The 27605-nt window shown below is 41.0% G+C and overlaps 1 protein-coding gene across 10 annotated transcripts in view; it reads right to left on the reverse strand.

Moving 5' to 3' along the window:
- The window catches only part of TSGA10 (testis specific 10), a 132545-nt gene that overhangs the window by 70334 nt on the left and 34606 nt on the right, over positions 1-27605 (reverse strand). For 8 of the 10 annotated variants that reach the window (XR_008627461.1, XR_008627462.1, XM_055123507.1 and 5 more), the window contains 5 exons: positions 26452-26619; positions 24653-24808; positions 14406-14576; positions 14236-14313; positions 12669-12820 (listed from right to left, as the gene is read on the reverse strand). Coding sequence is in view for 8 of the 10 variants with exons in the window: in XM_055123507.1 (XP_054979482.1) it covers positions 12669-12820; positions 14236-14313; positions 14406-14576; positions 24653-24808; positions 26452-26619 (725 nt within the window). In the remaining 2 variants the exon portion in view is untranslated. The remainder of the gene's footprint in view (positions 1-12668; positions 12821-14235; positions 14314-14405; positions 14577-24652; positions 24809-26451; positions 26620-27605) is intronic. The other 2 variants (XM_055123510.1, XM_055123508.1) reach the window with 2 other exon arrangements.

Genomic DNA, 27605 nt, shown 5'->3' on the forward strand with positions numbered 1-27605 from the left:
TTCTATGAGGCACATATATCCCTAATACCAAAAGCAAACAAAGACACCACTAACAAAGAAAACTGTAAGCCAATATCCCTGATGAACATGAACACAAAGATCCCCAACAAAATATTAGCAAATAGAATCCAACAACTCAACAAAAAGATCATACACCATGATCAAGTGGGATTCATTCCAGGGATGAAAGGATGGTTTAACATTTGAAAATCAATCAACATAATCCATCATATCAATAAAAGTAAAGATAAAAACCATATGATCATATCAATAGATGCAGAGAAAGCATCTGACAAGATCCAAAACCCATTTATGATGAAAACTCTCACCAAAATGGGTTTAGAAGGAACTATTCTCAAGACAGTTAAAGCCATCTACCACAAACTTATGGCAAGCATTATCCTCAATGGGAAAAAACTAATGGCCTTCCCTTTAAGATCAGGGACAAGACAAGGATGTCCACTCTCACCACTTCTGTTCAATATAGTACTGGAAGTACTTGCAAAGCAGTTACGCTAGAAAAAGACATTAAGGGCATCCAGATAGGAAAGGAAGAAATCAAGCTCTCACTATTTGCAGATGATATGATACTGTATCTAGAGAATCCTAAAGCCTCTACCAAGAAACTCCTACAAACAATAGACTTGTACAGTAAAGTCGCAAGCTATAAAATCAATACCCCAAAATCCATGGCCTTCCTATACGCAAATAATGAGGCACAGGAAGTGACATGAAAAAAGCAATCCTGTTCACAATCATGCCCCAGAAAATCAAGGACCTCGGAATCAGCCTAACTAAAGAGGTAAAGGAACTCTACAAAGAAAACTACAAAACGCTATTCCACGAAATAAAAGAGGCATGAGGAAATGGAAACATATCCCCTGCTCATGGATAGGAAGAATTAACACTGTCAAAATGGCAATACTCTCCAAAACACTATACAGATTCAATGCGATCCCTAAAGGACACCCATGAAATTCTTCAAAGAAATGGATCAAGCACTCCTGAAATTCATATGAAACAACAAATGCCCATGAACAGCTGAAGCAATTCTTGGGAAAAAGACGATCGGAGGCATCACCCTCCCCAACCTCAAATTCTACTACAGACGCTAACAATTAAAACAGCATGGTACTGGAACAAAGGCAGAGCCGCAGACCAATGGAACAGGGAGGAATATCCCTACAAACAACCCCAAATGTATGAACATCTAATCTTTTTAAATGGACAACCACATGCAAAAAAAAAAAAAATGGGCTTAGACCTCGACCTAACACCATGCACAAAAGTCAGATCAAAATGGACTACTGACCTCAACATCAGACCACAATCCATAAGGTAATTGAAGACAAGGTCAGCAAAACCTCCACGATATTGAGGCTAATGTTATCTTCAAAGCTGGACATGCCACTGACCAACCAAGTGGAAACAGATAAACAAATGGGACTATATTAAACTAAGAAGCTTCTGCACCACAAAAGATACAGTGAATAAAATACAAAGACAATCTACCCATTGTAGGGGTAGATTGGGAAAGAATATTCACCCAGTACACATCTGATAAGGGGTTGATATCAAGGATATACAAGGCACTGGTTTGAATCTGCAAGAAGAAAACATCCAACCCCATTTAAAAAATGGGGCAATGAAATGAACAGAAACTTTCTCAAAGAAGAAATATGAATGGCAAAAAGGCATATGGAAAAATGCTCTTCATCACTAATCATCAGGGAAATGCAGATCAAAACAACTATGAGATATCACTTCACACCACACCACAGAGACTGGCCCACATCCAAAAGAACAAAAGCAACCGCTGTTGGCATGGATGTGGGGAGAAAGGGACTTTTCTATGCTGCTGGTGAGAATGCAGACTAGTTCAGCCTTTTGGAAAACAGTATGGATGCTTCTCAAAAAATTAGAAATTGAGCTCCCATTTGACCCAGCAATACCACTCCTGATAATATATCCTGGTGAGGCAAAAAAGTATAATCGAAATGACATCTGCACTTGTATGTTCATTGCAGCACTGTTTACACTAGCCAGAATCTGGAAAAAACCTGAGTGCCCGAGAACAGATGACTGGTCAAAGAAACTTTGGTAAATCTACACAATGGAATACTATGCATCTGTTAGAAAAGATAAAGTTATGACCTTTGCATATAAGTGGATCAACATGGAAAGTATCACGCTAAGTGAAATGAGTCAAAAATAGAGACAGACAGGGGTTGGAGCAACAGTACAGCGGGTAGGGCATTTGCCTTGCATGCGACTGACCCGGGTTCAATTCCCAGCATCCCATATGGTCCTCTGAGCAATGCCAGGGGTGATTCCTGAGTGCAGAGCCAGGAGCAACCCCTGTGCATTGCCAGGTCTGATCCAAAAAGAAAACAAATAGAGACAGACATAGAAAAATTGCACTCATCTGTGGAATATAAATAAAGTAACAGAATGGGAGACTAACACCCAAGAATAGTAGAGGTAAGTACCAGGAGGTTCCATGTCTTGGAAGCTGGCCTCACATGCTTTCTCTATCTGAGGCAGTTCAGATAGAGAAAGGAACACCAGGTATAGTGTGGTTGGAGGACCCTCTTGGGTTGGGAGATGTGTGCTGAAAGTAGACTATAGATCAAACACGATGGCCACTCAATACCTCTATTACAAATCACAACACCCAAAAGGAGAGAGAGAACTAAAAGGAATGCCCTGCCACAGAGGTGGGGTGGGGTGTGGAGGATGGGGTGGGGAGATGGGAGGGATATTGGGATCATCAGTGGTAGAGAAAGGGAGAGATGGGTACTCAACCATTGTATGACTAAAACACAAACATGAAAGTTTGTAAATCTGTAACTGTACCTCATGGTGATTCACTAAAAAAATTTTTTTTAAAAAGAACTCCTGAAAGTTCTTAGGGAATCATATGGGCTGAGAGGGATGGAACTCGGGTCAGCCGCATGCAAGGCAAATGCTCTCCCCAGTCCCCAAAACCATGTACTTTTTATTGAATAAACTTGACATGTAGCATTGCATAATGTAATGTGTATATAGTGCTACTTAGGTATATCATAAATTTCCAATACAAATTTATTTATAACATTAAATATAGTGTGGTATGGTTTCAATTCATTATGCTGTACAATAGATCTCTAAGGAATTACTCGCTTATAAGTTTCTATCTTTATAATAATCTAATTTATAATCTAATTCCCCTCACCTCAGCACTCCCTGGTAACCTTCATTTTCTCTTTTTTTCCCCCAGAGGTATATTAGCTATACCTTCCATATATAGGTGATTTGACATAGTATTTGTCTTTTTTTCTGGTTTATCTCACTTAACATACTGTGCTCAAGATTCAGCCAATTCAAAATGGAAGAATATTCTTTAGAATGGATGAAACATACTCCAGTTATATTTACCACATCTTCTACATTCATTCATCTTTTGATGGACAGTGGGGTGTTTCCATGTGTTGATTATTGTGAATGAACACAGAGGTGCATAAAAACCCTGTTTGCATGTTTTGGAGGATCAGTCCATAAGTATAATCGCTAAATTCTATAGTACATCTATTTTTAACATTTTTTTTTTTTTTGCTTTTTGGGTCACACCCAGCGATGCTCAGGGGTTACTCCTGGCTTTGTACTCAGGAATTGCTCCTGGCAGTGCTTGGGGGACCATATGGGATGCCGGGGATCGAACCCAGGTCGGCCGCGTGCAAGGCAAACGCTCTACCTGCTGTGCTATCACTCCGGCCCCTATTTTTAACATTTTTAATACTTTCCATATTATTTTCCATAGTGATTTGACCACTTCACATTTCCATCAAAAATGTCTTAAGAGTTGCTTTCCATCACAGCCTCACAGCACCTGTTGTCTCTACCATCCAGTCTATCAAACCTAAGTAATTTTTCACTGTGATTTTAATTTCCCCGTAGGTTAGAGAATCTTTTCAGGTATCTGTCAGCCATTCAGATATTCTCTTCAGAAAATGTCTTTTTTATTATTTATTTACTCATTCATTTTTGGTGCTTGGGACCAAACCCAGGGCTTCATACGTATGAAGCAGGTGCTTTGTCACTGTGCTACATGCCCAGTCCCACTGCCACTAAAAATAGTACGGCAGGGTGAGAGAGGTAGATCCAAAGCCTGAGCTCATGCTGTACACAGAGGAGGCCTGAACTGGGTTGTCCAGCAGCGCATGTACCTCAAGCATGACCACGTGTGCCCTCGCCCCTCAATGGCATGCCAGGGCCTTGGGAACTGGCACCTGCCTTTCCAGCAAGAGACTGGAGTCTGCTTCCCGGCCCCTTCCTCCTGTGGCTCTGTGGGCAACTGGAGAGCTCAGGCTCACCCTGACCAAGTGCGTCCACTCCAAGGCACCAGACAGTAGTAGGAAGAGAAGGAGTGGGGGGAAGGCATTAAATTTAAAATATTGGTATTTTAAATACACTCTCTATATATTTTTTTAATTATTTCAAATTTTATTATTACTGCTTTTTATTATAATACCATGATTTACAAAGTTCTTCATAATATAGTTGATTCTGGTATTCAGTGTTCCACACTAATCCACCATCAGTGTGACTGTCCTTCTACCAATGACCCCAGATTTTCACCAGCTGCCAAAGCCTGACCCCTTAGCAGGCACAAATGAATTTACTTCATATTGTTTATTTTTTTTTTATTATTATTTTTTAATTTATTTATTTTTAACTAGAGAATCACCGTGAGGGTACAGTTACAGATTTATACACTTTTGTGCTTATACTTCCCTCATACAAAGTTTGGGAACCCATCCCTTCACCAGTGCCCATTCTCCACCACCCGTAAACCCAGTGTCCCTCCCACCCTCACCACTCCTATCTCCCCCCAACCCCACCCCGCCACTGTGGCAAGGCATTCCCTTCTGTTTTCTCTCTCTAATTAGCTGTTGTGGTTTGCAATAAAGGTGTTGAGTGGCCGCTGTGCTCAGTCTCTAGCCCTCATTCAGCCCGCAACTCCCTTCCCCCACATGGCCTTCGACTACAATGTAGTTGGTGATCGCTTCTCTGAGTTGACCTTTCCCCGGAACGTGAGGCCAGCCTCGAAGCCATGGAGTCAACCTCCTGGTACTTATTTCTACAGTTCTTGGGTGTTAGTCTCCCACTCTGTTATTCTATATACCATACATGAGTGCAATCTTTCTATGTCTGTCTCTCTCTTTCTGACTCATTTCACTCAGCATGAAACTTTTCATGCCCATCCACTTAACTACAAAATTCTTGACCTCCTTTTTTCTAACAGCTGCATAGTATTCCATTGTATAGATGTACCAAAGTTTCCTCAACCAGTCATCCGTTCTGGGGCATTCGGGTTTTTTCCAGCTTCTGGCTATTGTAAACAGTGCTGCGATGAACATACATGTGCAGATGTTGTTTCGATTGTACTTTTTTGCCTCTCTGGGATATATTCCCAGCAGTGGTATTGCTGGGTCAAATGGGAATTCAATATCTAATTTTTTGAGAGTCGTCCAAATTGTTTTCCAGAAGGGCTGAACCAGTCGGCATTCCCACCAGCAGTGAAGAAGGGTCCCTTTCTCCCCACATCCTCTCCAACAGCGGTTGCTTTTGTTCTTTTGGATGTGTGCTAGTCTCTGTGGTGTGAGGTGGTATCTCATGGTTGTTTTGATCTGCATCTCTCTGATGATTAGTGATGCAGAGCACTTTTTCATGTGCCTTTTGGCCATTCGTATTTCTTCCTTGGTAAAGTTTCTGTTCATTTCTTTGCCCCATTTTTTGATGGGGTTGGATGTTTTCTTCTTGTAGAGCTCAACCAGTGCTTTATATACCATTGATATCAACCCCTTATCTGATGGGTATTGTGTAAATATCCTTTCCCATTCTGTGGATAGTCTTTGGATTCTGGTCACTGTATCTCTTGCGGTGCAGAAGCTTTTTAGTTTAATGTAGTCCCATTTGTTGATCTCTGTTTTTACTAGATTGCTTAGTTCCGTGTCACCTTTGAAGATACCTTTATCTTCAATATCGTGGAGGGTTTCGCCGACCTTGTCTTCAATGTACCTTATGGTTTGTGGTCTAATGTTGAGGTCTTTAATCCATTTTGATCTGACTTTTGTGCATGGTGTCAGGTCAAGGTCTAAACCCATTTTTTTGCATGTGGTTGTCCAGTTGTGCCAGCACCATTTGTTAAAGAGGCTTTCCTTGCTCCACTTCACATCTCTTGCTCCCTTATCAAAGATTAGATGGTCATACATTTGGGGTTGTGTAAATACACTCTATATATTTTTAAATGGATATTTTGTGGGGTTTTGTTGTTATTCAGTTGACTAAGTAATTTATTTATGTTAGTTATCTATCTGACTTTTAGCTTACAGAATTTTTCTTCCATTCTTATCATTTCATTAATAGTATGTCTGCACAGAATCTTCCAGTTAGGTATGATTCCATTTATAGAAATTTCCTTTTATTGTTGATGTTTTTGGTGTCATATCTAAAACAAATTACTGCAAAGTTTATTACTGATGAGCTTTTCCCTATGTTTTCTTGTAGGAGTTTTATGTCTTCAAGTACTATGTTCATGCCTTAGTAACAATTCAAGTTAATTTTTGTGAGTGGTGTGACCCAATTTAATTGTTCTGCATGTACTTTTCAGTTTTCCCAGCACTGTTCGTTGAAGAAACAAACTATCTTTTACCCAGTAGGTGTTATTGGTACACTTGCCAAATATTACTTTGACCATATAAATTTGCTATTAATTCTGGGCTTTCTATTCTATTGTGTTGGTCAATGTTAACTATTTTTCTGTCAGCAACTTACTGGGGTTTGGTTTTGTTTTGGGGTGACAGCTGGCTGTGCTCTAGGCTTACTCCTAGCTGTGCTCAGGGGTCACTAGCAGCAGGCTTAGGGGACATGTGGGGTGCCAGGTTCCAGCCAGGGTTGGCCAGATACAGGGCAAACGCCGTACCCGCTGGAGTATAATGTTGTTATTCCTAGGATTTGATAGTACAGTTTGAATTTAAAAATGAGTTCAGGTTTGTTCTTCAGTTTTGTTCTATCTGAGTCCTCTGGTAGATACACCAAAAGTTTGGGACTGTTGCCTCTACTTGTGTGAATAACACCTTTCATATTTTGATTGGGATGGTATTTAATGTGTAAATATATTTACATAATATATCCACTGAAACAATATTAAGTCTTCCAGCCATGAATACAAAAATGTCTTTCCATTTGTTTTAATCTCCTTAAATTTCCTTACTTATCAAAGTCTTGTAGCTTTTTTGTTTGTTGGTTTGGTTTGGGGACCCTGATGATCAGGAGTGACTCTTGGTTCTGTGCTCGAGGCTGTTCGGCCATGCTCAGGCGGCCATGCTGCCCCACAGGTGAAACTGGGTCCCAGAATCATAGCACGTGTTCAGCCTGGTGAGCTGCCTCCCCAGCCATACTTAAATGTATTTTGTTTCTGGCTTTTGGGGGTACATGCCCAGTAGTGCTCAGGGATCACTCGTGGTGTGGTGCGCAGGGATCACTCCTGGCAGTGCTCAGTGGCTCAGAGAGCCAGAGTTGGCCACCTACATGGCACGGTCTTTAACTCCTGCACTATTTCTCCAGCAAGGTCTGTTTTTAGTTTCTTAAATTTTAAAAAGTTGTAGTTTAGGGAATGGTGCTACAACCGTGTTAATGGTAATGGCTACAATAGTGTCAATATTTATATTTAATGTACAAAGTTATTGTACCTTTAACCACCACTAAAGTGTCCAAGACCCTCTATCACCATCCTTAGCTTACTTTTATTCCCCCTCTTCTGCACCCCATCCACTTTCCCCATTGTAATTTTGGGGGGGTTCAATCCTTGGCATCCCATTTGTTCCCCTAAGCACCGCCAGGAGTAATTCCTGAGTGAAGTACCAAGAGGAAAGCTTAGCATCCCTGAGTGCGACCCCGAAAGCCTAAATAAATGAGTAACTTGCACTGCTTTCAATTTGTACTAAGCCTATGGATCAAGTTGGGAAGAACATCTTGACAAATATTCAGCTTTTCCACAGGGATTTGATAGTATAGATTGTTTAATTTATTTAATTCTTTGATTTTATTCACTAGAGTTTTTACTTTTTTTCATATAAATCTTATACAATTTTATACTTAAATGTTTTATTTTGTGGGGCTTCTCAGTGCTGTGACATCATTAATTTAATATTACATTACTTCAATTGCAAATCAATTGGCTTTGTGTGTTAACCTTGATGTAACTGCTTGTTACTTTCAGTGTTCTGTTGATTCTTTTGGTTTTTATCTTCATGCCACCTAGAATATATTTAAATGTTGAAATATCTTAATCTCAAATACGAAACTCAAACTGAATTAGTCTTGAAATCACCAAGCAGAGTCCCAAACTAACTTATTAATAGAATGCTCTAGAAATTATTCAATTCTATGAGATTCTAATTTTTTAACTCAGAAAAATTTAATGCACAGATACAAGCAAACAGATCATTAAAAAAAAAAACGTACTAGAATCAGAAAGATAGCTCAAAGGGCTGGAGTACAAGTTTTGCATGGTGGTGGGGAGGGGTCATTTTTTTCTTATTTTTCAGGGAAGCTTTCTCCCAACAACACCCTATGGAGCACCAATGTATAAAGGGAGGAAATGGATGTTGCTCCCGTGGAGCAGCAGGACCTGAAGTAGGACAGCATGGGCCCCTGTCCTCATCCTAGGCACTCATTTGAGATTTGGGTCCAGGTAACCCATGAACAACAGGGATGGGGGGGGGGGGTATCCTCAAAAAAAAAACTAAAATAATCATAAGCTTTGTATTAATATCAAAATATGTTTTTAAAAAACTATGGGAGAAAATAGATCATCAAGAAATAGGCCCATTTGGGGGCTGAAGCGATAGTACAGCAGGTAGGGCGTTTGCCTTGCACGCAGCCGACCCAGGTTCAATTCCCAGCATCCCATATGGTCCCCTGAGCACCACCAGGGGTGATTCCTGAGTGCAGAGTCATAGTGACCCCTGTGCATCATCAGGTGTGACCCAAAAAGGAAAAAAAAAAAGAAAGAAATAGGCCCACATAAATAAGCAAAACTCTTCAAAAAGATACAAAACAATTCAGTATCACTCTATCACTGTATCACTGTCATCCCATTGCTCATCAATTTGCTCGAGTGGGCACCATTAACGTCTCCATTATGATATAAAAAGCATAGTTTTTCAATTGGATCAACTGAGCAAGAGATAACAAAAAAGTTAACTTTAATCTATACCCTGTACTATATATAAATATTAACTTAAAATGAAGCATAAATGATTTAGATGAATCTAAGAACTAAAGGTACCAAAAAATAACATGGGAGAAAAATCTCAGTGATTTTTTTTCTTTAGGATACACAAAAACTAGATGTATTTAAAAATTAATAAATTGCATTTAATCAAAATTTAATGTTCTTTTAAAACAGTTAAGAAAATGAAAATCAAGCCACAAGTTGGACAATATACTTGAAAGAGGACTACATCTAGATTAAAGCGAGGACTGTTATGACTTGGTGATATAAATACTTCAATAAAAGCTGCAAAAGATCAGAACAATCATGTTGCTAAAGAAGACATATGTATGGCACATAAGCACATGAGCAAATATTCAAGACATTAAGGAAGGCAATTTAAAACTATAACATATGCCTATCAGAAAGTGGCTACAATTTTATTCCACAGATGAGTGCAATCTTTCTATGTCTGTCTCTCTCTTTCTGACTCATTTCACTTAGCATGATACTCTCCATGCTGATCCACTTATATGCAAAGTTCATGACCTCATTTTTTCTAACAGCTGCATAGTATTCCATTGTATAGATGTAGCAAAGTTTCTTCAACCAGTCGTCTGTTCTAGGGCATTCGGGTTTTTTCCAGATTCTGGCTATTGTAAACAGTGCTGCGATGAACATATAAGTGCAGATGTCATTTCGTGGAGAATGGGCACTGGTGAAGGGATGGGTTCTCGAACTTTGTATGAGGGAAACATGAGCACAAAAATGTATAAATCTGTAACTGTACCCTCACGGTGATTCACTTATTAAAAAATAAATTAAAAAAATAAGATCAGAAAAAAAAAAGAAAGTGGCTACAATTTTAAAGGATTCTTCAAGAACTGGTCAGATGTCTCAAAGGACTGGAGAGGACTTTGATTGTAGGAGCATGGTGTTCAGTTCTGGCACCACAAGGTCCCCTAAGCACTCTGCTGGGAGTCATCTCAAAAGAGAAAATGAGACTGCACCCAAATGTTACTGAAGATATGTGACCATTGAAAAGTTCCGCAGTGTTACTGCTCAGAATGTCAATAGCAGCAGTACCAGCACTCCAAAAAATGGTCCACCAGTTCCTTTGACAGTTAAACATAACCATTTTATGACTTTGGGGCTGGAGTGACAGCACAACAGGTAGAGCGCTTGCCTTGAATGTGGCCAAGCCAGGCTCAATCCCTCGCATCCCATATGGCTCCCTAGAGCCCACCAGGAGTGGCCCAAAGAGTAAACCCTGAGCAATGCAGGTGTGGCCCAAACCACACACACAAAGAATAAAATAAACCACCATACTTTAGGCATTTACCCATGAGAATAGAAGTATCATTCATACAAAGATTATATAAAAATTACATTAAGATATTAATGTATTTTTGACATAAAAAAATAGTCTGAAAAATGGCAAAGTGATAGACATGATACCCTTTCAGTCACAGTACTGCAAACCACAAAGGGAAAAAAGAAAGAAAAGAAAATGTTTGCCATAAGGGCACGCAGTAAAAGAGGTGGGGGAGATGGGAAGGAAACTGGGAACATTGGTGGCAAGAAATGTACACTGATAAAGGAATGGGTGTCAGAACATGATATGGAACTCAAACATGAACAACTCAGTAATTGTGTATCTCATGGTGATTCTTTTTTAAAAAGTGACATAAAAATAACAGCTTTATTTGCTATGCTCCAAAAATGAAACAATATAAATGATTGTGTGGTTCATGCATAAAATGAAAAATTACTAAGGGAAGCACAAATTATTGATTACATCCTTCAATGTCAAAAGAATTATGTTGAGTAAACTGTCCAACAAAAAAAACTCTCTCTACATATGTATTATTTCATTAATAGAACTCTTTAGAAAAAAAATTTCAAAGCCCTTCTTAACAGACAGCAAATCAATAGCTCCCTAGAAAAGATGTGGCAGTTACAAGGCAATGCCATGGGCACCTCGAGGACCCCTGCGGAGGGAGAGGCAGGACTACTCTCTCAACTGTGTTGGTGTTTCTGCAGGACTTACCAAACTTGTCATTTTAAATACACCAAATTTACTAAATGCCTTGTCAACTACACTGTCATAAAACAATTAAAACAAATGCTCACACAACAAAAAAGCAAAATTATACACCATTAAAAGTATTGTCATGAACTACTAGATGCTTTTAAACTTCAAATAACATTGGAAAATGCTTATTATGTATGGTTATCTGAGCAAGACAAAACATAAAACTTGATATAGGATGATGTTAATTACCTAGAAAGTTAATACATACACAAATATTTTTCTTTTTAGGAATATTTATACATTAGCAGTTTTTCCCTAAGTTAAAGAATCATATATTTATATTTTCTTTACATTTCTCTCTATTTTCCAAGGTTTACTTTGTTGTTGTTGTATTTCACTGTTATTTTATATGATTTTGAAACACACTGTTAAATAGGAAATTAAAATTAAATGAAGGAAAAGAATTTGAACGATTATCTGTCCTGACAAGTGACTCAAATGTACATAGCATAGGCCCTTGAAAGATCAGATGGGACTCATATAAACCAATTTTCAGCAGTGACCTAATAGTCTACACTCATCTGAACTATTTCGCAAATGGTCACACCGATACTTACCAAATCTGAAGAACCTATATTTCTCACATCAGTTTGAAATAAAAATCACTAACAATAAAGTCCTTACTTGTGTCAGTTTTTGTGTCACAACTGGAGGTCCTTAGGGCTTGCCCCTGACTCTGTGCTCAGGGGTCACCCCAGCAGGGTTCAGGGGACCACATGGGGTAACAAGGAGCAAACCTGCTCGGCCGCATGAAGGCAAGTGCCTTATCCAGCATATTATCTTTCTGGTTCCAGAAGTCTAAAACATTTTATGTCCTGAAGGCTGCTTTAGCTGGTATTTCTTCTGCTGTCATATGAACCAAGATGTGAAGGGGTTTATAAAAGTTCAGCACTTGTCATCCAAGTAATAAAAGGTCCTATTTCTCTGCTATGACTTTTCATTATAAACCATCATTGATCTAAGTTAATATTAAACTTTTTATGTGTGTTTTCCTATACTACTCAGGTCTCAGAACAAAACATGAATTACCAAGCAATCCTCTATAGCTAGAATTTTGTAAATGCTATTTCAGTTGAACAATAGGCTTTCTGAAAATATAAAATTAATGTAAACAATAAAAAAGAGATTATTAGACGTCTGAATTCAACTTTAGTGTGGCATTACCAGTATGGGACTAATCATTATGTGCAGAAGTTCCTACAATCCTTTCATATATTAAAATGCATCACTTAATTATCATTACAAAATGCATTATTAAAAAGCAGAGCTATTGGTTATAGTAAACTATTATTGTTTAAAGGTAATTTAATTTACCTCAAAGAATTATTTTCTGCTTTCTGTCTGCCAAGTTCACTTTCCGTATCCATTGCCTTTCTTGCTAGTGATTTCATTTCTTTTTCCACAGTGGTTATGGTGTCCTTCATCAAAGTCATATTTGACATTTGTTCCATACGCTCATCATCAAGCTATGTAAGTAGAATGACAAGGTTATTTCTTTGGCCATAATCTACCAGTGATCTGTTTAAAGAGACCAACTGCTTATAGAAACTGCATGGTAGATTTATGTGGTGAGTGCTCAGAACACAATCTGCAAGAAGTTCATTAACTGGAACAGTGGAGTGAGGGTGAAGATAAGGCAGCACAGTCTAGCCCAACTATGGAGCCTATTACAGGCTACATTTCAGTCTGGCTTGATTTTATTACAGTATCCATATCCTATTTAAAGTATTTCTGCAGGAGTGAGGTGGGGCGGGTCTCCAAAGAAGTGCTCAGGGAGGACCACTCCTGGTAAGAGTTGGCAAACGAACCAGTGATTGAATGTGAGGAACCAAGAGCACAGTGCTGCTCGGCGCTGTCATGCCAGGGACCACCCCAACAATTCTGGGAGTCCTCCAGGGTCCCCCCTGGCTAAGCTCAGGAGGTGTCTGGGTTACATCCAGAGCTACATCCAGCAATAATGGAGACCTTGAGGAGTCAAAGGATTGAACTAGGGCAACAGGGACTGAAGCCTTGCAGGGGCCCTAACCCCTTCAGAGAAATTTTACTTTGTTGTCCAACATGAACAAATTGGGTATAATTAACAAATTTTATATATATATATATATATATATATATATATATATATATATATGGATTCGGAGGAAAACTTTTACCATCTGTTGATTTTACTAATTAGCGTAATAATACAGTGAGATTTTAAGTGTATTTAATTAAATTTGAAAGAGAAAGCTAGTTCTTTAGTGTTACATCTCAATATATAACATCTCAAATCCTCAATTAGTAAAAATGTGATATTTCATCTTTAAATTTAGTTTAAACATACTTTCATCCTTGGTTTTTACTTCTTCCCAATTTCATCTATTTTAACTCTTCTTTAGGTAGAATAAGTAATTTTCTCTGTATCCAACAATGTTGCCTTCAGCAAGGCTGTGATATGAAAAAGTTGCTGAAATGCCTGAGAAATCACCCCAGAGTTTTTGTGCTCTTTGAGACCACAGCTGGAAGTGCTCGGGGGCTACTCCTAGCTCTGCATTCAGGAGTGATCCTTGGTAGTGCTCAGGGACCACATCTAATGCCTGGGATTTTAATTGGTATCTGCTAAATCCAAGGCAAGTGCCCTACTGCCTGTCCTGTCCTCCAGACACTAGAGTGTTTGCTTTTTCATAACGAACACACCTATCAACGAACAGAAAAAGTCCTTACATTTTTAGAATAATGTAAAAGCAACAATAAAAAAATGGGTGAAGAGTAACTATTTACACCATATATAAAACCTTAAAGAAGAGCCTAAACACAAAGAATTATAAATAAGAAAAAAGGAGAAGTAAATCCCCTGACAGTGGATTTAATAGCCATAAATGCAAAAATAATTTTTCTTTACATTATGAACTGTACACTCCAACTCTTCTATCCTTTGTTCCAAATGAGCCTTCTCATTAAATGCTGTCTCTTGAGCAATCTGTTTAAAAAATAAGATAAAATATTTTCAGTGCCATTTGTTGCCTTAGTGCTCTTGCCATCCACACTCAGACTGAGGAGAGTTCTCCCGACCTTCAGCCTTTCCCTCAGACTGTCTCTTTCTGTGGTCATCCTTCGTAAGTCCGTGAAGGCCACATCTCTCTCTGTCTCCACCCTGCGCAGGATAGCGTGTGCTGTGGTTGATTTAGGAGACTTACAGTTCTTCATCATTTCTCGTCGAAGTCGAGCAATTTCTTCCTGTGCCTGATTTAAACACACAGAAACACACTCTTATTTAACCAGCTTTAGAAAGACATGCTTTGGACTGCAGCCATAGTTCCCGAGTAGGGTGCTTATGCTGCATGCAGAAGAACCCCTGTGTGTTTTTGTTAATTAAATCACTGTGAGAGACACAGTTACAAAGCTGCTCATGATTGAGTCTCAGTCATACAGTGTTCCAGCACTGTCCCCTCGCCAATGTACATTTCCCACCACCAATGTCTCCCTTTCCCTCCTTCCTGTCTTCACCCCTCCGTGGCAGACATTTTCCCTCCCTCCCTCCCTCCCTCCCTCCCTCCCTCCCTCCCTCCCTCTCTCTTCTTCCCTCCTGCCCCCTCCTTCCTCTCTCCCTCCCCTATTCCCCCCTCTCTCTTCCTCTCTCCCCCCTTCTCTCCCTCTCTTCTTTACTTCCCTTTCAGGCACTGGGGGTTGCAATACTGTTACTGAAAGGGTATCACACATATCACTTTACACACACACTCATTTTGGGTCCAGAGTAATCTATCCCTGGAAGTCCATGAGCAAGACCAGCCAGGAGTGATCCCAAGTGCAGAGCCAGGAGTAAGCTCTGAGGACTGACAGGTGTGCCCCCCTCCCCCTGCCAAAAAAATATATTTTTAAAGAAAAGGCATAATTTGGCTCTCACATCCAAATAGCTAAACATATATATCAACTTTTTTTCATTATTTCCTTAAATTATACTGTACAACAACTTATTTGTATAGCACTTACATTATATATCACACACAATATTTATACACAGGCGGACGTGTGCAGACACTGTGTCATTTCACCCAGCCTTCAGGCATCGAGTCCCTTCCACTGCCCAGCTCACACTGTTGTTGGATGACCGTGGCAAAATAAGACTGATTTTGTGCTTTTGTGATACACATTTGAATCCAGTACTGGCTTAATAAGCATTTCATAGTGTTACAGTCTTTAAATAAATGTATTTGCAAGGACCATATTCCAACTACCTTTGCCCTAACAGAAAGGCCCACCGATTCTCACTGATAAACCAACATAATCTGTATACACTTGTTAGTCAGATGCATTTACATCAACAAGTTCCAGGGCTAAGCCTCCACCAGTCCTGAACTTTATTCTTCTAATTCATCTTCTAAGAAAATCCCTGACTTAACATGCCCAGGTGTTGGATATTAACCCCAGTGTTTTAGGTTTCATCAGTGAATTGCCCCCTTTCCTCCTGCCAGAGAAGCTTACAGTGCTCTTGTGAGCATCCCTTATCCCGCCCAAGTTTATCTTTAACTTTTCCTTTGGGTTTTACCTCTCATTTTCTCAATTCCCCAAGTTAATCAATTACTTATAAGCCAAAACTTTCTGGTAATTCTTCACTTTCTATTTGTCACGCTTTGTATTTGAAGTACTGTGTATTTGTACCTGCTTTTCTATTTCCCCTATAGCCTTTTCATATTTTACTACAGAGCTAGGTTTTTTGCTTAAACATGAAAAGACCATTAACACTGCTCCTAATTATTTGGAAGCTGACTGACTCTGAAATGTATCTATTCCCAGACACCCATTACAATTACTTGACTCTGGCTTCATTGCTGTAGTTCCTAACACTCCAAATTGTTTGATTAATTGTTTGATATAATTGTCTGAGATATACAACTAGAGGGAAAAGAAAAGCAATATAGATGTCCCTGGGAGAACAGAGCATCTCCTTGAGTTTATCTCCCCCAGAGAACTCTGCCGGAATGTTTTACCCTCTGTAAACGATCAATCACACTGACATGAAGCCCTGTATCTGTATGCTAGCAGCTCTGCATTAAACGGGTCATTTTCACCATCAGGCTGTAGTCCACCGTCTCTTCGTTTCTCTGCTGGGGAGGCCCCACACTTTAGGGACAGCTCAGTGGTAGAGCACCTGTCTGGCCTGCAAGGATGTCAAAGCCACACACCCCCTGACATCGACAGGCCCAGGCACCATCCCAGAAGCTCTGCTACTAATGACCCTCAGCACCACAGAAAGCATGTGGCTACTGGAGGAACACAATTAACGGCACCAGAACCAGATGTGTGACCCTTGTCAGACCAGAAACAACAAAATGGAAAGACAGGGTTATGAAAAGTGAATCCTTGATTCAGTTATTTCCTCTCACCTACAACAGCACTCTCCCTACCAGCTTTGTCCCCTGCTTTGAGCTCTGTATATCCCGTGTTGTGAAAAATCTGTCACTCAGTGCTGCTACTTTGTCCACCATTCTGTCTTGTTTTATTGTGATGTAATCTTTTTTTACATGCTATTATTGGGACCAGAATCCAGAATACTGAAGCCTCCCCCAAATGGAGTGACACCCTTGGGTAGATCTCTTGAAAGTATTTCCCCTGAAGGAAGAGCTTTACATCTGTTTATATTTATGTTCAACCTGATTTATATTTATGTTCAACCAAACCCAGGTTAATCCCTGGCCCCCAGCCCTTACACTTTTCCTATATAAGCTGTCTGATTTCAAGTAAAATGTTGTCAGCCACCAGCCTGCAACCCATTCTTCCATCCCTCAGCAGAGGGATGACTATTGGTCCCTAATACACCAAGGGACAGTCACTGTTGGATGGTAACAAATGGCACCCACACAGGGACCCTAAAAATGGAAGTACTGCATTCGGTGGACCCCCAACTTTACGGATTTTTCAGGGTCCTACCGATAGCCACACACACACACACACACACACACACACACACACACACACACACACACACAAGAGCTGAGTGGAATAACACATTTTCCAGGATACCAGAGAGTTAGAATCTAGTCTACTCCCCTATTTAGAGAAGTGAGTGGGATAACAGATTTCCAGGACCCTGGGGAATGAACTCCTAGCCCTACTCCTGCCTGCTAGGATGGGACTAAACCAGTTCTGCGCCAAGCCCTGTAGATATCTCTCCTGTGGACTGTATGAGCCAACCCCTTTATTGACAAATTCTGATCTTGCCTCAAGATTGTCTACAGATTTCATCCTTGGTTTCCTGATAAGGGCACTTTAGAGGGCAAGGTTTGGGAAATGATTAGGGATAATGTTTGCAAGGCACTCAAGGATGGGGCTCAGATCCCCCCACAATTCTGGGTGACTTGGAGGACTCTGGACCTCAGTATGCAGATTCTGGAAGGTACCTTAGAGAGGAGATTAAGTATGAGAGGGGAGATTTTTCTCATGAGTTGGGTAGAGAGACTTTCAAGAAAATGAAAGTTGAAACAAAGAAAGTTTCCTAATGCCAAGAGAGAGTCACCCCTTCGGCTACTCCCATGCCCAAGGCCCAAAGAAAGGTAAGCACTTTCCCTGAGAGCTAGGTAGAAAAACCTCCCCAGTGCCAACAATTTAACAGTCAGCACTGACATCAAGCTGGAAAGACCCCCATCTCCTCCGTAAGCCTCAGTGTCCAGTACAGCAGATGAAGGGGATGTGTATGATGAGCTGCCACTCCCTTAGACGCTGAGGCAGACCATCATTCCTGTCTGGCAGGGTCCGGGCTACTGGGGACACAGCCCAAATCTAGGCTCACAGCTGAGACCTTTATCGAACCCAAATGGTCAATCCCCAACTAGGCTGCATGAACTTCGTCTCTTTCTCCCCATCCATCTGGAGGATAATTGGCCTCCGTCTTACACAGGGTTAAGAATGGGCTACTCAGGGCCAGAATGATAGCACAGCGGGGAAGGTATTTGCCAACCAGGTTTGATCGGCTGGGGTGAAGGCCCCTGTTGGGCATCCCAGGGTTTTCATGTGGTCGACAAAACATGCTCAAGCCTTTCTCAGTACACACAATGGACAATGTGGTTCAGTGATGAGGCCAGAGCAAAACCTGACTCCCTAGGTCATTCTGAGCAAAGCTTTTCAGGGATCCAATTGACTTATGAGATGCTGCTAAGTGAAGGGGAATGGCAAAGGCCGAAAAAGCAACGCACCTTGCCATGTTGGCCTTGCTCATGCCAAGAGCTGGCACAGTGGAATTTCAATATCTGGTTGCTTTGGCTTTGTGTTCTCATACTAAGTTTCCCTAGGCTTATTATATGGATGATATTATATGGATTATAATATTCATTATATGGATAATATCTTGCTTGTGTGTTCTAATGATAGAGAGTTTCAGAGATTGTATGAAGATGTAGTTGTATACCTGCCGGTGACTGGATCACAAACAGCCACAGAAAAAATCCAGATGCTGACCCTGTAGGAGTATTTGGGTTATATTACTATTCGTAATAGAATCCAAAACAATTCTGTTTGGGGCTGGAGCGATAGCACAGCGGGTAGGGTGTTTGCCTTGCATGCAGCCAACCCAGGTTAGATTCCCAGCATCCCATATGATCCCCTGAGCACCGCCGAGGGTAATTCCTGAGTGCAGAGCCAGAAGTGACCCCTGTGCATCGCCAGGTGTGACCCAAAAAGCAGGAAAAAAAAATTCTGTTTGCCATTATAATCTCAAAACTTGTAATGATTTGCCAAAACCGCTAGGAGCCATTAATTGGGTCTGCCCTCGCTCAGTATCCCCAACTCAGACAGCCCCACCCCGGACAGGAGGAACTGTTGGCCTTCCAGAAGCACAACAGTGAACATAAACTGCTCAGCAGGAAGAATTTTCTACGGTTATTAGAAAACAAAAAAGGGAGTAGCCTCCACTCAGGAAACAATTAATTCTCCTATTTGGGCTAAAACTGACAAAGAATGCCGCCAGAAAGCTCCTCGTGGGAGGAAAAGGTCATGCTTGTATTTCAACAGATGGCAGAAACTCTGGGTCCCATTATGCTTCATCAAGTGTCCAATTCACCGGACACAATTCTGCCCAATTCAGCCCTCAGGCTGGCTAAGCTGACCACGGCTGGAAGTCACAAGGAACATTTGTGAGGAGAAGCCAGCAACAGAGGACCCAGATAAAGGCCCCTTGCTCCTTTAACATATAATGGCATCACATTAAGAATATTCCTGGCACTGGAGTGATAGTACAGCAGGTAGGGTATTTGCCATGAACGTGGTCAACCCAGGTTCAAATCCCTGGCATCCCATATGGTCCCCCAAGCACCACCAGGAGTAATTCCTGAGCACAGAGCCAGGAGTAATCCCTGAGCATTGCTGGGTGTGATACAAAATGCTAAAAAAGAAAAAGAATATTCCTTACCCCTCTCTTTTACAGGTTATTAATTGGACAATGCCAGGACCCTGTGTTTGGACTAATGATTCCTTCCTTCAACTCCCTCCTTGGAACCCCCAGATGCCTCAGTTCCTGGATGAGGAAGGAACCTTTTAACTTCTCTCCAGGGTACTCCCTTGATTCCATTTGTATTGGAACTTTGTCTTTCTCTCCACACCCCAACGTGGATCCACAGCAAGCCCACAATGCATACTGCTCTGATCACCAACAACCAGTGTTTTCTCTCACAAGCATTTTTACCACTAACTTAACTCCTCTAGGTCAACACTCCATTCTGGCTTGTGAATCCATCTCTATGAAAAATTGGAAATCCTCACCCAGGGGTAAATCTGACCTGCTGGAGGACTCGTGACAGCAGTCAGGACATACCTTCCCTCGCATGCCCAGCAATTCATTGGAGCCCTGACAGCTGCTCTCCTGGAACTCACTGCCGTTGACCACGAGGCTGCTGCTGCGGGCACGGATCTTCAACCCTCAATTCTGATGCAGGATTTCACCAAAACGTAGCAAAATGACTCTCACTGCCACTGGACAGTGCAGGCTACAGTCAATCGTGACATCGAACAACTGGACACTTTTCAACAAGCATTGCTCAAGGTCCAGAGGCTGGTCAAAGTCTCAGAACAACAAATGAGACTATTTTGTGACTGAAACAGATCCTCTTTTTGTGTCACCCCCCAAAGATATATTTGGTCCCCTCATACGTGGGGTCAAATTCAATACCATTTGCAGGATTTAAAGGGAAATTCAGCCCCTAGGTGAGTATTTCCAATTTTTCGTACAGGTGGATTCACAGACCAGAATGGAGGTTTATTTCTCTAGAGACTTGCCCTTCCGGATGAGATTGTTTGAGTGATTGAAGGTAAACCCCAGGAGCTCTCACTCTCTCAACTCCAGTCTCAACTCCGGCTCCCATTTTCAGCACTCTATAAAATTTTAAATAACAATCAACGCCACCAAATTTGGTGGCCTTCCCTCAGTTCTGTAATCTGTGTTTCTGTAATATGTCACACCCCCCTTCAAGATCACTTGGGACTTATAACATCATTCTTAGGTTTCTGTCTTCATAATCTCTTTTGAAGGTTTCTTTGCCAACTGAATAAAACTTTGGAGATCACTAATTGGCCATCTTTATTCCTCTATTTACAGCTTTCTCATTAAGATACCTCATCAACTCGGAAAGCTCAGAATTCATCTTTTCAGCAGATGACTTCTAAATCTATATGCTCAGTTCTTGCCTCTTTTTCTACACCACATTTCTTACCGTTTAATGACAATTATTCCAGAATGCACTGCCACCATCTTTATATGAAACCAAACCTATCTTTCCCTTACAGCACCAATAACTCCTGTTTTCTTCTATGTTGCACAGTCTTTCAGACATTCAAACAGAACTTCAGACTTTTTCATTTCTCTCTTTTCCCTAAAACAAAACCAAGTGTTCCTGTGTCTTTGTAGCTGTCTCTTTCCTTATTTCCATAGATAACACCCTAGTATAGTCTCTTATTATTTCATGCCTGGGCTACTGTGACAAATGTGAAAGCCATTTACTAAAGAGCCTATGTTTCTTATTCTTCCAATTTTTAAGACATTTTTCACTGGGGATCAGAAAGATAATACATTTTACATGTGGAAGGCCAGAGCGATAACACAGAGCACTTCCCAACAGATGGCCAGCCCTAGTTCAATCCTTGGCACTGCATATGGTTCCCCAAGCACCGCCAGGAGTGACCCCTCAACAGAGAGCTAGGTAGAAGTCCTGAGCATTGTCAGGTGTGTCCAAATACAAACAATCTGTGCTTGTGGGAACTGGGCGATGGAGCAGTGGCTGGCTGGAACAGAGCACAAGCTTGACCCAGCCCGAGTCCCAGCACAGGATTCCCAGCACCATGTGCATCCCTGGAGTAGTTCAGGGACAAGTCCAGATGTGTAACAAAAATCACGGGGCTTATGGTAGACTCCACCCAGGCCTGAGTCCTCCCTGCCACCTTGAGACTATTCTACTGACAAAGAGCAGACAATCTGAGATCTGAAGAGGAGGGGGGTGTATAATAGAAAAAAGATTTCATAGAAGAAGCTGAAGAAATAAAAATTAATGGCGTGGGAATATACACTAGGCATAAGAATGACTAGAAAATGTAAGCAAAATTTTTTTTTAAAATATGTCTCTCTCCAGTGGTACCTGAGCCCAGGGAACCACAACTCGTGGTGCTGGATGCTGGTAGGATGGTGCTGCTTGGACCCAGCGGTGGTAGGGACACTGGGTGTGACCAGACCAGACCTGGGGCGGGGAGGGGACAGCACAGGAAGTTCAAGAGATCAAATTTGGGGCTGGGCTTACAAGGTATGCACTCCACCCTGAGCTATCTCTCTATCCCCCTCCTTAATTTTCTTAAAAGAGAAATTGTTAAATAGGAAAATGGCATAGAATATATAAGGTCATACAAAATTGTTACCAAGTTAAAACTGTAACTGTCTGTTACTCTGGTCACACTCCTTCTGCACTAAACAACTGACTGCCCACTTAGTGTGCCAAGTATAAAGGCCCTGAAAGACCTCTCTGAACAGCCTCTCTTATTTATTTCAGAAGTTGGCTGACAACATACAACTCGTAGGTCAAATTCAGTCCACTTCCTGTTTCTGCAGGCCTATACACTAAGAATGTCTTTTATGTTTTTAAATTGTTTTTAACCAAAAGAATAATATTTTATAATAAGCAAACATAATAAATTCTAATTTCCATATCATAAATTAAACTTTTTAGTAGCACTGTCAAATTCATTCATATGTATGTGTATACATTCCATTTTCATTCTACAACATAGTTAAATAGTTCTGGCAGGGATCAATGGCCTGCAAAGTCTTTATTATCTGACCTGTATAGAAAGAAGTTTGCTAACTCCTACTATAATTCAATCTACCTTTCATTTCTTTGTTTCTCCTTACTCTAACACACACCTCTTAAACTAGTTTTAATTTTGGTGATGATGGGGGTTGAGCCCAAACCTCACGGCTCTCAGGGCTAATCCTGGCCCCCGTGATGGTCCAGGGGCCACTTGTGGTGCTGCAATTGAATTGGGTCAGTTTAGCAAAATGTAGGTACCACACCCCCTGTACTATCTCTCTATTTATGTACTATCCCTCCATACTAGGCCCCTATTCTAGGATTAATCTCTTTTCTGTGGGGGATGGCAGTGGGGCTGGGCCACAGCCGATGGCACCCAGGGCTTACCCTGGCTCTGCACTCAGAGATAACTCCTGATGAGATTGGGAAACCATGTGCGGTGCTGGGAATGAAACCCAGGTCTACTGCATTCAGGGCAATGCCCTCCCCACTCTACTATGTCCCGCCCACTAATCTTACCCTTTATATCTCATAAATCTCCTTTCTCGGGAATGTCGCTTTCTACCCCTTTCAAGATAGCAGAAACCCCATGAATCTTGGACTACTTGAACAAGACATCATTTAGCAAATAGTTCTTTGTTCACCATAACTTTAAAAAGCATTACTTTTTGTTATTACTTATCTTCTAGACTACAAGTGTTAAAACAACAAACAATATGTAAAAGACAACTTTAAATGCTGGGAGATGATGGGGCATGCATGCCTTGCATGCAGCTGACCTGGCTCAATCCCAGCACCCTATACAGTCCCCCTGAGCCACCAGGAGCCCACACAGAGCCAGGAGGAAGTCCTGAGCACTACCAAGTGTGGCCCAAAAACAAAACAAACACACACAAAAAACTTATCTCTGCAACTTGATTTCAAACAGAAAACACGGTCTGCATTTTACAATTTTTTTTTCCTATCCCTTGTAGGGAGCAATAGCACAGCAGTTGGGCGTTCACCTTTCACACGCCCGACCGATGTTCAATTCCTCTGCCCCTCTCGGAGAGCCCAGCAAGCTACCAAGAGTATCTTGTACGCACGGCAGAGCCTGGCAAGCTACCCGTATGTATTGGATATGCCAAAAACAGTAACAATAAGTCTCTCAATGAGAGACGTTACTGGTGCCCGCTCGAACAAATCGATGAGCAACGGGATGACAGTTACAGTGATCCCTTGTAGAGGTAAGCCAGAACTACACAAAAAAACTAAATTCTAAATAAAATTTGATATTGTTAAAGCTGGGTAAAATATGGAGTTTAACATTTATCTACTGAAAGATTCTAAAACTCAACTATGAAAAACTTTGTAAATCATAGTGATTTAATAAAATTTAAAAAATAGAACAAAAAATTCTGACTAATAAGATTTCTACTGGGTCTGGAGCAATAGCACAGTGGATAGGGCAGTTGCCTTGCACACAGCTAGCCCGGGTATGGTTCCCAGCGTCCCATATGGTCCCCTGAGCACCGCCAGAAGTAATGCCTGAGTGCATGAGCCAGGAGGTAACCCCTGTGCATCACCGGGTGTGACCCAAAAAGAAAAATAATAAAATAAGATTTCTACTACCTTAAGCTAAAATTAGATTGCCTACAAACTAACTTTACTCTTTAAAAAAATTATGTGGCTGAACTTAAAAGTGATAGACAGTACATCAAAGTGAGATGTTAGCATTTTTAACTCAAAATCAACCTTTTTACTTTGAACTTATCATACCACATCATTATCATATGCCTAATTTCTCATTCCAAAATAGTCAGTCTTTATATATATGTATGATTTTTTGGATGGGGGATCATATATGTATGTTTTTTGTTTGGTTGGTTTGAGGGACCACACCCAGTAATGCTCAGGGTTAACTCATTTCATTAAGATTGTCTTAACAAACATAATTCCAAAATGTCAGATTAAGTAGAAAGATTTAATCGTTCTCATAGAACTTAAAGAATTACATATCTCTAAAATTTATTTTCAAATTTTAGTTACAAATAATTTTACCTGCTCATAAAGAAGAAAGGTCTTATCTCTCTCAGATGTAAGAACCTTGACATTACCCTGAATTTCTGCCAAATGACGCTCATATTTTTCCAGCATGCATTTAAGTTCCTCACGATCCCTTGCTGACTTCATAAGCTCTATATCACAATTTGTACCCTATAAGAGATTTGAAAGTCTTTGACATGTGGTACAAATAGAAAAGTGCTATAAAGGATGACACCCAGTTTCTACTTAGGAAAAAAAAATAGCTATACTTAAACTATCTTTTAAGGAAAAGGTAAGTTAGACGATGGCCAAACAGAGAGGGATGTGCAGCACTCTGTCATCACGGAAAAATATGCACCAAAAGTTGAATTAATTCAAAAGGCCAGAGCACATGCTTTGCATGCTGAAAACCTAGGTTCAATCCCCAGCACCGTATGTCCCCCCAGCACCCCTGGGCCCCGAAATGGCCACCTGAGAGCAGGGTGTAGCCCCTGTAAGTTGCCATGTATGGCCCCTCCCCCACAAATAATGACTTTTAAAAGAGACTGCTGCCTCAGCCTCCTGGGATGATCAGTGAGGGTCTAGCCCTGGAGTTCCAGGAGCTCAGCTGTGGTGCAGGAGCAACAGCCTGGATTAGAAGCTGTAGAACCAGCTGCAGGGGTAGGTGGGCAGAGTGGATAGAGAACAACAGTTCAGCAGGGATTTCCCTGCCGCTCAGACATGCAGAATTCTGTCCTAGGAAAAGGGGCTCAGGACAAAATTCTGACACTCCAACTTTACAATTTACTATTCTCATGACACCTGACTGGGAAAAAAAAATGGAAATCAGGCAATATGGGGCTTGAATTTTGGTATACTATAGCTCAGTAGTCTCTTAAAAACGCGCAGGGTAAGCGGGAGAGATAGGACAGGAGCTAAGGCTTTGCACAGGGCCAACCCCAATCCAATTTCCAGCACCTCAGAGAGCCTCTAAAGCATTACCAGAGACCATCTTGAGCACAGAGCCAGGCGTAGCCCCTAAGCACTGCAGTGGGGAGGTGAAGGGAAGCTGAAAAGCTGGGGAAGAGGGGAAGTGGAGAGGAGGGGAGAAGGGAGAGAATGGTGAAGGAAGGGAGGAGGGGAGGGGAGACCTGAGAGAATCTGTGAAGGGAGGGAGGGAGGAGAAGGGTGGGCAGAGGAGGGAAGAAGGAAGAAAATGGGTGAAGGGAGGGAGGAGGGGAGGAGAAGGAAGTGGAAGGGAGGGGAAGAGAGGGGCATCATCTCTGGCTCCACTCAGAATGAGAAACAGACTGAGATGGGGTTGGGGGTGCAGATAAGGGGGCTGGAATGATAGCATAGCGGGTAGGGCATTTGCCTTGCACGTGGCCGACCTGGGTTTGATTCCTCCGCCCCACTAGGAGAGCCCGGTGGAAAGCTACCAAGAGTATCCCGCCCGCATGGCAAAGCCTGGCAAGCTACCTGTGGCATATTCAATATGCCAAAAACAGTAACAACAAGTCTCACAATGGAGACGTTACTGGTGCCCGCTTGAGCAAATCAATGAACAACGGGACAACAGTGCAGTGCAGTATGACACAGATTTTAAAAAATTATCTTTCTGAACAGCTTCATCCCAAATTGCTCCACATTTGTGTTTACTTCCACATTTATCTGATTAATTCTGATAAAGAACCAAAATCACAGTTCACTGTGCCAGAGTTCACTGTCTTCCAAGCTCTTTGCTAAATTAGAATCAACTATTCTCAGGTTAAATATATCAGTATATCAGTAGAAGTTGAACTTTTCCAAAATATAATTTATGTTTCCAAACCTACCCTGGATGATGGAGACGGGCGCCTTGGACTTTTTGATCTACTTCTAATCATTTTTCTCAAAAGCTGAGTTTCGTTCTTGTAGTAGTCTCTGTCTGCTTCCAAAGCCTTGACAAAGGAATCAAGTCTGGAAGGAGATTTATTTTGTGCTTTTTCAGTCTCTAAAATTATCTTGTCAAGGAGGGAAAAATCAGGTCATTATTTTAAGCTAAACTATTAGCATTACCTCTAAACGAAAGTTGACAACAAACAGGATCCTTAATAGTAATAATGTTTAGGATTTTAAGAATAATTCATCAATGGGCTGGAGCAATAGTACAGCGGGGAGGGCACTTGAATTGCACACAGCCAACCCGGGTTCGATGGTCAGCATCCCATATGGTCCCTATGCTTGCCAAGAGTGACCCTGAATGCAGAGTCAGGAGTGAGCCCTGATCACAGCCAGGTCTGGCCCACACATATACACATAAAGAAAGTAGAGTTTATTAATACTTTTAAAAGTTAGACACCTTCTGGGGCTGAGAGATAGTGCAATAGAAAGGGTGTCTGCCTTGCACGTGGCCAACTGGGTTTGATCCAGGGTGTGATCCTGGATGTCCCATATGGTTCCAGAGTCCACCAGGAGTGACCTCTGAGAGAGGAGCCAGGAGGAAGCCCTGAGCATGGCTGGTATGGCCCAAAAACAAACCAACAAAAAATTAGACACTTTCCTTTGCCTAAATTTCTGAAAAGTAAATTAGCACCTCTAATTTACTCAATAATTTTAAGGGGAAGAATAGAAAATAAATTTTAAAAAAAGAAAAGAAATTTCAGAGGTCAGGAACGTCCATAGATCTAATATATGCCCAAGGCAATTAACTTGCTTAGAAGAGGCAATTAACTTGCTTTTTTTTCTACTGAATAATCTATGAATAACATCTAAGTTATATTCAATAGCTGTTCAACAAATGTATAAGTTAAGTCAACACGGGATAACCAAATTTTTAGTATTTATTTTACTAATACTTTTTAAAATTTTCACCAAACTTTATTAGGAGAAATCAGATCCACTTTCACACAGGACATTTCAGAGATTTAAATAACATTAAAATGTTTGAGCAGAAAAGTTATCATTTCACCATAATACACAAATAAGATATAAGAAACAGAAGTTATAA

This window comes from Sorex araneus, chromosome X, assembly GCF_027595985.1.
Source record: "Sorex araneus isolate mSorAra2 chromosome X, mSorAra2.pri, whole genome shotgun sequence".
Taxonomy (NCBI): domain Eukaryota; kingdom Metazoa; phylum Chordata; class Mammalia; order Eulipotyphla; family Soricidae; genus Sorex; species Sorex araneus.